Source organism: Rhinolophus ferrumequinum, chromosome 20, assembly GCF_004115265.2.
Source record: "Rhinolophus ferrumequinum isolate MPI-CBG mRhiFer1 chromosome 20, mRhiFer1_v1.p, whole genome shotgun sequence".
NCBI classification, from domain to species: Eukaryota; Metazoa; Chordata; class Mammalia; order Chiroptera; family Rhinolophidae; genus Rhinolophus; species Rhinolophus ferrumequinum.
Window position 1 is genome coordinate 34,042,215 of NC_046303.1, and position 12,193 is coordinate 34,054,407.

At 32.9% G+C, this 12,193-nt stretch overlaps 1 protein-coding gene across 8 annotated transcripts in view; it reads right to left on the minus strand.

Annotated features, from left to right (window-relative positions):
* The window catches only part of AKAP9 (A-kinase anchoring protein 9), a 117,121-nt gene that overhangs the window by 18,477 nt on the left and 86,451 nt on the right, over positions 1-12,193 (minus strand). For 7 of the 8 annotated variants that reach the window (XM_033088684.1, XM_033088688.1, XM_033088687.1 and 4 more), the window contains 9 exons: positions 10,522-10,674; positions 9,977-10,156; positions 8,283-9,359; positions 7,003-7,143; positions 6,011-6,499; positions 5,542-5,605; positions 5,332-5,453; positions 4,575-4,763; positions 4,120-4,308 (listed from right to left, as the gene is read on the minus strand). In XM_033088684.1, coding sequence (XP_032944575.1) covers positions 4,120-4,308; positions 4,575-4,763; positions 5,332-5,453; positions 5,542-5,605; positions 6,011-6,499; positions 7,003-7,143; positions 8,283-9,359; positions 9,977-10,156; positions 10,522-10,674 — 2,604 coding nt within the window. The remainder of the gene's footprint in view (positions 1-4,119; positions 4,309-4,574; positions 4,764-5,331; positions 5,454-5,541; positions 5,606-6,010; positions 6,500-7,002; positions 7,144-8,282; positions 9,360-9,976; positions 10,157-10,521; positions 10,675-12,193) is intronic. The other variant, XM_033088689.1, reaches the window with a different exon arrangement.

Genomic DNA, 12,193 nt, shown 5'->3' on the forward strand with positions numbered 1-12,193 from the left:
TTTGTGAAGAACTGGTATTAATTCTTTTTTAAACACGGCAGAATTCACCAGTGAAGCCATCTGATCCTGGGCTTTTCTTTGTGGGAAGTTTTAGAATTACTAATTTAACTATTACAGGTCTATTCATGTTTTCTATTTTTTTCATGAGTTAGTTTTGGTTTGTATACTTTCAGGAGTTTGCCCATTTAATGCTACTATGAATACTTATTTTTAAAATTATATTTTGTTTCCTGTTGAGAAATCAGATTTTTATATCTTGATCATTTATCCAGCAACATTATCCAACTTTCTTATCAGTTATAAAAATCTGTGTGTATAAATTCTCTTTCGTTTTCTATGTAAGTAAATAAGGGGTCTTCCACAACCCCAACCCTTATTTATTTTTCTTGCTTTGCTAGCTAGACATTTAGGACAAAGTTGAACTACTGGACCCTTTGTTAAGAAATATTTTTAATATTTAGCTATCAGATATGATGGTTGTTGTAGGTTTTTGCTAGACATACTTTTAGTTCTAGAAATCTGTTTTTTAGTTTATTTGCCTTAAGGTATTTTAAAGTATGAACTTCTTCATTTAAATTAATTAGCCTTATCTCTTGAGATGACCACTTTCTTTCCCTTTGATTAGTTCAAGTAATGAGTTATATTAGTTGTTTTTAATAGTATGCACCCTGCATCCCTGGATAAGTGTAAGGTGATTGTGTCTTTAAAGTATATAAATTGGTGGATTTGGTACATTAATATTTTGTTCAGGATTTGTGCATCTATGTTCAGGAATAAAAGAGGTCCATTTCTTGTGTTATTTTGGTCTGATTTTGGGAACGAGGACTATACTAGCTTCCTCACACAAAGATAGGGCAAGGGCATTCCCATAATCATCCAACAATGAGGAGCTTATCTGTGAGACTAGAATTAGTCCATGAATGTTTGGTAGACCTCACCTGTAAAACCATTTGGGCTTGGTATAATTTTTCTGGGCAGATTTTTAAAAAATTGTTGTTAGTTTCGTATTTTAATTTCAGACTCACAGAAAAGCTCCAAAAATTGTGCAAGGAATCCCCATATATCCTTCATCCAAATTCCCCATTATGTTAACCACACTTCCTTTACCCTTCTATCTATGTATTTGTGTGTATATTTCTACACACATATACGCACGTGTCACTTTTGTTTTCCAAAACGTGTGAGTATATGTTGCAGTCAGATGCTCCTTTACGCCTAAAAACTGTAATGTATATTTTGTAAAAAAAACATTCTTTTACGAACCACAGTACAATTATCAAAGTGGAAATTAACTTACTATAACCTACTATAATGTACAGAGCTTATTTAAATTTTGCTAAACGTCCTTAATAGCGAAAGGGCAAAAAAATGATATATTAGTCTTCTTTTGTGGCCTTGAATTTTTGAGGAGTACAGGTTATTTTGTATGTTCCCTCAATTTTTAAAAACTTCTATTTTGAAATAATTTAAGACAAAGTTGCCACGTACCATTCAGCCAGCTTTTCCTGATAACATCTGACATAACTATATACATTATCAAAACCAGAAAACTGACATTGGTACAATACTATTTAAACTACAGTGCTTATACATATATCATTAGTTTCTACACACACTCATTCATTTTCTTGGTGCATAGTACGATGAAATTTTATCACACGTATAGGTTCATGTAACCACCACAAGTCAGGATACAGAACTGTTTCATCACCACAAAGAAATTCTTTCGTAGTCATCCTCCCCAGTCCTACCCCGACAACCACTGAACTGTTCTCTATCACTATAATTTTGTCATTTCAGGAGTGTTCTATAACTCAAGAGGTTCAGAGTATCAACAGTTTGTTCCTTTTTAATTGCTGAGTAGCATCCCACTGTATGGGGCTACTATAATTTGTTCACCCATTCACCTGTCAAAAGACAGCTGGGTTGTTTCAGTCTGGGGCTATTACAAATAAAACTGCTATAAATATTCATGCAAAGGTTCTTATGGAGAGATGAGTTTTTGCTTCTGTCGATTAAATACTGTGTGACTTGTAGGTTGTATGGTTAAGTGTACATTTAATTTTATGAGAAACTGCCAGATTGTCTTCCAGTGATGCTCCCATTTTATATTCCTAAGAGCAATGTACGAGAGTTACAATTTCTCTGTCAGCACTTGGTGGTGTTACTAATTTTGATTTTGGCCATTCTCATAGATTTGTAGAAGCCTTAATTTATTTTGGTCTAATGTGTCCCTATGAGCATATTTTGGTTATGCACACAAGTGACGTTGTGTGCTTCATGTCAGGAAGTACATGATGTCTGCTGGTTCCATTACTGGGGATATTAACTCTGATCACTTGGTTAAGGTGGTATCGGCAAGGTTTCTCTACTACAAAGTTACTGCTTTTCCTTTCGTAATTAAAAAGTATTTTCTCTTTGAGACTATGTAAGTATAATACCTTCCCTGATCACATTCAGTTGACTATTACTATTGTGTTTAATAAAGGGTGATTTATTAATTCCACCATTTCTTCTACATGCTAGTCAACATTGTATTGTAAGAATTTTTATTCATTTATTATATTAGTATGAACTCATGAATTTTTATTTTACTCTTTGGTTTATAATTTGTCACTCTAGTTATTTAGTTTGATGTTGAAATTGTCCCAAATTTAGCCAGTGTGAAATGAACGCCTTCAAGCTGGCTTCTGTGATCCTTTGACATATTGCCTTTATTCTTTTAGCAATTCCTTGTTAGCAAAATGAGATATTCCAGATTCATCCTGTATTTGCCCAGCTCTGCAATCAGCCATTAATATAAGAAGTCCTAATTCCTTTAATGTAGAATGTAGTTAAAAATCAAGATCTGGAAGCTAAGTGTTGTGAATAGATTTTTAACTACTGATTTGATTGCTTTCCTACTTAACAGGTCTTTTCAGATTTTCTATTTCTTCTTGATAGGAATATTTTTCTAGAAAAATTGTCCATTTCACCCAAGTTTTGAATTGACATAAAATTATTCACAATGTTGTATTATTTTAATATCTCACCTATATCTTTGGTTTTGATCCTCTTTTTATTCCTAACTTTTAAAAGTAAAAAGTATGCTTCACCTTTTCCTTAACCAATTCTCCAGAAAAGTTTCTATTATATTAGCCTTTAAAATAACAAACTTTTACTGTTTTATCCTCTCTATTGTACTAGGGTATGTATTTCACTAACTTTTTCTTTATCATAGTTGAGCCTCATTTGTTGATTATATTGACAAATTTGCCAATTCACAAAAATGTATTTGTGACCCCCAAATAAATAATTGCATTGTTTTTAGTCATTTGCAAACATGTACTCAATGGCAAACATTTAAACTGCCAGATGGACATGTTCCTAGCAAGTCAAACAAGGTGAGTGTGCCTTCTTCTTTCATACCTTATACTTTAAACATGTGTCCTTTTTGCCATCCACTTAGTGATGTGTTCTTTGCACTTTTGTGCTTTTTTAAATTGGTGATTATGATGTTTAAAAATGGTCCCCGAGCATAGTGATGAAGTATTATACTATCTACTGTTCCTAAGCAGAAGAAAGCTACATTTTATGAAGAAAACATGTGTTAGATAAACTTCATTTAGGCACAGGTTATAGTATTGTTGGCCATGAGTTGAATGTTAATGAATCAGTAATATATAGTAAATAAGGTATCTTTAAACAGAAACACACATAAAACAAGGTTATGTACTGACTGACTGGCAGACAAAATGTCATGAGCTGGGGCTTACAGGAACCTATGCCTGTATTTCCCCTAGTGGCCATGGCTCAACATTCACGGCAACTTTACCGAATCCACTGCAAGTAATGAGCTTGACTGAATCACATCCCTCCTAATTTCTTTGGGCTTATTCTGTTGCTTTTTTTCTAACTGCACCAGTTGGATGATTAGCTCATTAATTTTCAGTCTTATTTACTTTCTAACATAAGATAAAAACACTTAAGGTAATAATTTTTCTTCTAAATATTCTTAGTGGCTCCTGTTAGAATTTTAACCTTCAGACTTACTCTAAAACTAACCAATAACTCACTTTCTTATTACTGTTAAAAAGCATTCTCTCTTTTAAAGCTTTATGTAAAGTTTCATTTTGATACCTGCTCTTGTATTCTCTGTTCCAAACAGTTTAATAATCCAACTGCATCTCTAGTACCTAGAGCTGTCAGCTCGGTCTGAAATGCAGCTAGTAAAACACTGCGCTCCTTTAAGAAAACTTGCTGAAGGGCAAGCAGAAGTTCACCTCGCCAGTCTGAGAAGCTCTCAGGAGATTGAGAACTATCATAAACCTAGCAGAGTATAAAAAAACAAAAGTTAGTTTTCAAATAAACATGTTTAAAAAATGTTCTAAAAATGATATTTAGCTACTAACCAAAATAAGTATTAGAAGCCTAGGAGCATGTGAATTATTTTCAAGAACACGACTTGAGGCATTTAAACAATATATACTAATTCATGTGAAAATACATCATAAAAGATAACACAGTTTGCAAGGTGCCTTACTATTGATAAAAACCATATAAAACTATTTAGACGCATAATATGCTTTGAGTACCTCAGCTTGTCTTTGCACTTGCATTTTGGTAATTAAATCCTTAAGAGATGAGATTGTACTGAAGTAAGCTCTTCTCTCTTCTAGCCAAGATTCTGAAACTTGAACAGAATGGTCTTCTCCATCACTATAGGGAGACTCGGTGAGAGAGAGCACCTGCATGCCTTCATTATGGACAGCTCTCAGTAATCCCTACAAACCAAAAGCCAGAATTATGACTTCTTCAAAGACTACAAAGTCAGATATACAAAGAGAAATACATTTTAAGAAATACACTTTAATCAAGGTAACTTTATCTAGTTAGGTTGATTTGGAAAAGCCACTGCAGGCAGAAAATACCAGCCTACCATTACTGAATGGCTTCTTGCTATGAGGGGGTTAGCCAATCCCAGAAGGAAGGGTCTATGACTTTGTTCCTTCAATTTAACTAACATACTCTTCTTGGATTTTACGATTAGTCACTAATTTGACCAAAAGAAATACGTAGAAGATAAATTTCAGTCCTTGATAACAATTTAAGAATATTGACAAAAATATAATAAAATTTAAAAAAACATTTATACAAATAATTATTAAATATATTATACTTTAATATCTGCAAAATATGGAAATAAGACTAAACAGATGCCAAGGTTTCTTCTAGCTCTGCGATTCTCTCTTCAGAGGGGATCTTACTGCATAAATTTCTAATTAAACTACTATGTTCAATATAGAAACCACACTGACTAAATTTTACTAAAAGATATCTGTCCTTTAGTACCTTTATTTTCTTTGGAAATGAATCTGTTGAATTTTCACCTTCTTCTCCTCGGCCTTCTGATGCTGAGTCAAATCCCTGACTTTGTGTAAGATAAATTCCCCGACTCCAGTCTGATCCAGAATCTAAAATAAAGAAAACCATTGACTATTAAAAAGAAACAAACACTTTTAAACAAGTACTATAAAAATTCCAGAAATTTATATAACTTACCACTGGAACATACTTCTCTAGTTTGGTAAGCATCAGAATGCGTTAATACAGGAATTGAGGATCCCTAATTAGAGAAAACAAACAAACAAACCATAACTATTTTTGCTTAATAAAAACAGGGTCCAATGAAGTCTTATTCTTTGTAATGCTGTTTTAAAAAAAGCACAATTAAATCTGTCACACATTTCACAATAAATAAAACTATCCATGGCTTACATCATGTCTTTAGTTTTTTTCATGGATATTACCATAAGAAGAAACACTCATGAATTAAGAAATGAAAACATCAGGGTACAAACCTGCACAGGAACTTTGTGGGAAGTTATTATCTGACTGTACACAACGGAAAGATTTAAAATTGTAGTTTTATCATAAGGAAGCAACTGTCCCAAATTTCTTTTTCTCAACATAGAATTAAAAAAAAAAAATCACAGAGTGATGAAAAACATCTATTAGGAAAACCAACTACCTCTTTAGCTCTCAGACACTGTATCACTGCCTTCAAGGCACCACATTCCTCTGTCAGTAACTGAACAGCAACGCAGTGCTCTCTCTTTAAGGTTTCCGTTTCTGAAATATGTCTGGATTCCATATCCAAAATTTCAGCAGCATGCAGCTCTTGCATCTGCTCAATTTTATCAGTAAACTGATTGATTATTTCAGTGACTTCTTCTGATGAACATTCATTCTGTAAATCAATCTGTATTCCTGCATTTCTAACACGAATATGTGGAGTCTGATTGCTGCTATTGACCTTGAGAGTCCCATCTGTCTGGGATGTGGAGCTTTTACCCACTTTAACAGGAAGTGGCTCAAATAGGCAGACCTTTCTGTTTTCTTGCACCTCAGTCTTAGCTTCTTTTTCTAAGAAGCAGGATAATTTCTCTTCTGCCTCTGTGAGCTGATCCTTTACTTTGCTTAAATCTTTCTGAAGAAATGCCATATCTGTTTCTTTTACCTAAAAAATAATGGAAAAAACAGTAGAACATTTAGTTAAAAATACTGAATGTAGAATTTAGGGTAAAGAAGAGAATATAATTCTTGCTAATATTTTCATTTTCCTCAGAACAGGAAAAACATTTCAGGAACAGTCACAGTTTCCATATACATTTGTATATAAGTATGGTCACAGATGCCCACAGAAGTGAAATTATTTTATCAGCCTCTACTTTGGAGTCTCATGGGATATACAGTTCTCTTTAAGATCTGTCATTCTCCTCCTTCATTAATAGGTTAGAGATTAAAAACCATCTCCCTAAACAAAGATTCCAAGGAAAACCAAGCAAGAAGATGCTAGTAAAGAAATTTATAGTAACTTTTCATCAAATTTACAAAAGCTTTTATTTTTTTTTAAGTTTTAAGTCATAGATCTGGGTTTGTTTCTATAGAAGAGAATATACTTTGAAATAAAATTAAGATAGGTAGAAGTAATCGAATTAGAAGCTATGTTACTTATTTTACCAAAAGCTCTTCTTGAAGTTTTTCTGCCTTTTCTTTATAACTGGCAAGTTCTTCTTTGGTAGTTGCTAACTCAGCTCTAAGAACTGCAAGTTGATCAAAAAATCCACTTTCTTCATTGGTATGAATCAGCTCAGTATTTGTCTGAATGGCAGTGAAAAAACATAAGAAACATATTATTTTCAAAACATATAACCAAGTTCAAAACACGTATACATTCTAAGGAAGTTTTTTCAGGAATGACTGCCTATAAGATAAAAGGGGTTGAAATAATCCATTGTCTTTGGAAAAAATAGAGAAACTTTTTCAGAACCATCATTTCATAGTCTTGAGACAGTGAGAATGATTTTCTGAGAATGAAAGGTAAATCATGACACTAGTATACAGCCTAAAAAATTTATAAATTATTAATGAAAATATTGTTACCATTCAAAAACTAATATATCACTTTCTTCCAAAGATATCAGGTATCACTAAGATATTTCTTAGACTTTTTTTTATACACAAAAAGCCGCATTACTATTTTACTATTACTTATAGTCATTTATAGTTTCAGTGAACTAGGAGGAAAAAGCCTAGCAAATGGGAAAAAATTATTATCCTTTGCAAAATAAATTATATATTCATAGAATCCTGCTATATCAGTTAATCTCCTGGTGTTCAGATAAGACTGTACATCAACCATTCAAAATTATAAACTATAAAGTGAGGATTTGAAAATTAAAGTCCTTTCCTATCAGTCCTATGCTAAGAAATAACTGATTTCAGATCTCTACATAAGGAGACCTGGGTGAAATTCAAAATTTTCCTAGGAAAGTATGAAGTTTATTATCAGGTATAAAATCTGCAAAAGCCAATGACTTATCACTCATATGTTAATTCAGTAGGACACTAATACATTTAGCACTTTCCATTACCTAAAAGGGATGATCACATAACATGCATGTTAGAGGGAAAAGGAAAAAGAACCCATACAAGTTCTAGAGGACATTTGCTCAACTTAACACTTCGAAGTCTCTTCCGACTGCTGTATTTAATGACTAAGCCTGTGAAATAAATATTGTGATTTGAAGACCACAAAGTACAGCTCATATCCATTATTCTAGAGATAATATGACTATACACAATAGAAATATTTTTATAAAACCCTTTATGTATGAATTGCTAGATGTGTAAGAACACCGTCTTTAATTTAGTAAATTAGCAATCAGCCTAAGGAACATAGAAAAGAAGAGTTTCTCAGGGGTTTATTTAAGTGAAAAAAAAATCAAAGACAAACTAACCTTGAGAACTTCAAAATCTCCTTGAGGGCTTCTTTTCCTTTCTTTGTCTCCCTGTTTATTCTCACTGTCCTCCAATAGCTTCTGTAGTTCTCGTAGCTTCTTTTCTTTTTCCACAGCATTTTTCTCTGCAATTTCTACTTGTTCTTTTTCTAAAATCAAACTAGTCTGCATTTCAACCACCTGGCTTTCTAATTCTGATATTCTCAAGGTTAGAGCTGATACATTTGACTCCATCTCATTTTCCGTTAGTGGATTTAAATTCTGTATATTTGTTCTTTCAGGCTCTGATGAACTTGTTTGTTTTCCTTGACTGAGTTTTGTATATTCCTTAACTGCTTCAAGTTGGACCTGACTCACAAGAGCAGCAGCAACTTTTTCCTCAAGTATATTCTGTAGGTTAACAATTTTCTTTTTAAGCACTGCTGTTTCAGCCTGGCCTTGCTCTTGAATGTCCTTTATTTGTTTATAACACTGTGTAAGTTCTAAGTTCTTTGCACTCACAGTGCTCTCGAGATGTAGCACCTTTGTCTCCAAACTGTTGATGGAAACTTTGCTGTTTTCTTCAAAAGACTGGAAGTAAGTCTGGTTTTCTAGGGATTTAAGAGCATCCTCAGTACAGACAACTTCTAGTTCAGGTTTATTTTTGCTTAGATCATCTATAGCCACGTTAACACTTTTCTCTGATACACTTTGGATTTTTCCCCGATTTTCCTGTTCTCTCTTTAAGCTGCATAATTCTTCTGTTAGCTGGTTCATTTTAAAATTGGTTTCTTTAAGTACATTTTTCGTAAAGGCCATTTCTTCATTAGTGGTTTCTACTTGCTGTTCCAAAGCCAGTTTTTCAGCTATTACCATATCCAACTGATGTTTTAAACTATCTGCTTCTTCTGGGAGACAATTAGCATCCACTGATGTCTTCTGTTCAATATTTGCCAATTCCTGTTGAAGTTTTTCAATCACTTCATTGAGCTGCTCAATTTCTTCTTCTCTATTTTTCTTCACACGTTCTTGATCACTCATCATACATTCTATTTGCATTTCAAGATCTCTTATCAGTTCATTTTTTTCTTCAATAATCTATCAGTTAATGAAAAAAGAGTAATATACATAAAAATATGTATTTGTATTTTGGGAATTTTACCTTATTTTGGACAGGATCTTCAAATGTTCATCACACAAAATAATACACCTCTCAGACACACTACATTAATTTTAATATAAGCCAACAGTCCCCCCCATCATATCAAAGATTTTATTTAGAACTTCATTCAGAAAGTTCTGTTAAATATAAAGTGACTTGCACTTTTAGTAGCTGATTTCCTATAAGTAAAATAGTATCAACACATTCTAATCAAAGAGGATGAAGTACTGAAATAAAAACAGTCTATAGCAGATGGCACCCAAATGTCATCATCTTATTTAACTCACAACAGAAGAATTTTTAATAGGTTTGGTTAGAATAATATGATGAAATCTAAGTCACCCAAGACTCCCTGTAAACCATCAAAAATCTCTGACAATATTAGGAGGAGATAAAAATATACCTAGCTTGTTAAATTAAAATTAATGGGTAAAAGAGAATTAAGGTTTATTTGCATTTTACATTCAAAGAGAAACTGAAAAATCACCATTTTGCCCTTTAAAATTCTAGTTTAAATTAACTTCATGTAATAATAGATTTTAAATTAGTGTACCTTATTATCTGTTGTAATATTAAGTTGATGCTGAAGTTTTGTAATTTGCTCATTCAATCGATCAATTTCTCCTTCTTTTTCCTGCATCATTTGGGCAAATTTCCCGAATAGTACATGTTGGTCCTGAGTAGAGGTAGCATCAGATTCCTTTACAGCAAATCCCAACTTCTCCATTTCATCCTAGGGTCAAAAATAACCATCCCAGTTGGACAGATCATTACATGTGATTTTTAAACTTCTTTCAAGTAACTCTTACAAAAGATATAGTGCCCAAAATACACAAATGACAAAAATCAGAGATATTATATAGTTATTGTAAATCAATAATTCTTAAAATATTTTGATAAAAGATCTCAACATTTTTTCATTTATGATTAATTCAAATGTTTACGTTGATTTAAGAATAAAGTTCCATGCATATCAATCTGCAGCCCACGTTCCTCTGTTAAGCACTAGTTAGCAGCTGGGTTTAGCAAATGCTTAATACTCAGGCTTGCGTAAGACAAAATGGTAAGTTATTTACAAAGTTTTGCTTAACCAATCACCTTAAATAATTTGTTTTCTTGTTCAAGTTCTTGTAGGCGGGTAGTAGATTCCTTTTTCTGTATTTCTAATTGCATATGTAGCTGCTGAACTTCTTCATTCTTATTTTCCAGTTCTTCTCTGAATTGCTCTAACTGTTCTTCTAAGTTCGTGATCTTCAATATCAAAATTATCAAAATGAAAGAAAAGAAACAAACTTTTATACAAATGTTGTCAAGAGAGAATGAAGAGTGCTATATTAGTTCTATAAAGTGTATGCTTAAAATATGTGAACCGTAACAATAAAAGAAAGGGGTTTCTCAAAGACATGTGTCATTTCCAGACCTTGTCATAATGAACACCGTTAAACTATACTGCCACAAGCAGAGAGGAGACCTTCGGAGGAAGGATACAGGAGCTAGCTCCTATCTACAATACCCTCTGATACAGCAGAGGAGTCATGAGAGGAAAGGGAAAAGTCTACATTTAAAATTTTTTATTTCCATATTTGATTTTAGTTTCTATCAAAAGGCTCAAGAAAGCTGTAGAATTAAATCAGTTACTTTTGCCACCAATGAGACTAGCTCAATTTAGTCCGTATTAATACCCAACAAAAGATTTGACTGCCATGTGCCTTGCTTAAGCAGAAGGAAGAAGAGTTGGAGGTCTGAAACACAGAAACTTAAAGAATACCTTAGTTATTAATACCATCTTAGGAGATTAGAGAGCTCCCATATGTAGGACAACAGAAATTTAGCTAATTTCTGAGGATTACCACAAATGATACAGCAATTGATCTTTGATGGCTATACAGACGAAAACTAATGATGAAAATTAAAAGCTAGTTATTGTTATATTTTAAAAATTGGGTTTGATTGAGGACAGGAACAGTCATTTAACTCATTGCTTTATAGCTACTTACAAATATTTAATTAATGGATTTGCAAATGTGTTATTTATCTGATGATCAAATTGTTGCATTAAAAACAACCTAAGATTCGGGAGCAGCACTTAGCGGCAGCTAGCTCAGAGAGCAGCCTAGAAAACATTTACTGCCTTAGAACTTGAAAGGGGGCATTACACACAGTCACGGAATCATAATCAAATCTTGGCACTGATGAGGCAAAGACCTTCAAAATTATTTAGCCTAATACTTCCTTAACAGAAAGAGTATTGATACTATAGTAATAACCATCAGTCATAGACAATTTATTAGTAAGTGCTTTATATGTAACAAACCCTGTAACAAACTTATGAGATCTTTACTAGGGTTATTCTCATTTCAGAGGTGAGGAAGGGAGTCGCTGAGAGAGCAGTCCTGGGTCAGAAGATGAGTATGAGGAAGCCAGCTTTTGAACCTGGGCAGTTTACCTCTGGAGCCTGATATTCTTAACTATCATTTATTCTGCTTCTAATAACTAATGTCTAAGACTTATATGTAAATTATTTTCTGTAACACTGATATTAAACTCAGTAAACACATCTTAAATATACTTAGTTGTGTATATATGATTATCAGGTTAGTCTGCTGAAAATTGTGATGATTATATCTTCTTCAAAGTTATTGTATATAATTGTATTTATATCTATCCCCATCTTCTACAACTACTTTTGATGACAAGGTACTATTTCAACATATACAGAGATATGATAAGTTCAAAATTGCTGCCTTACCTCACATGGTATTTATTTTCT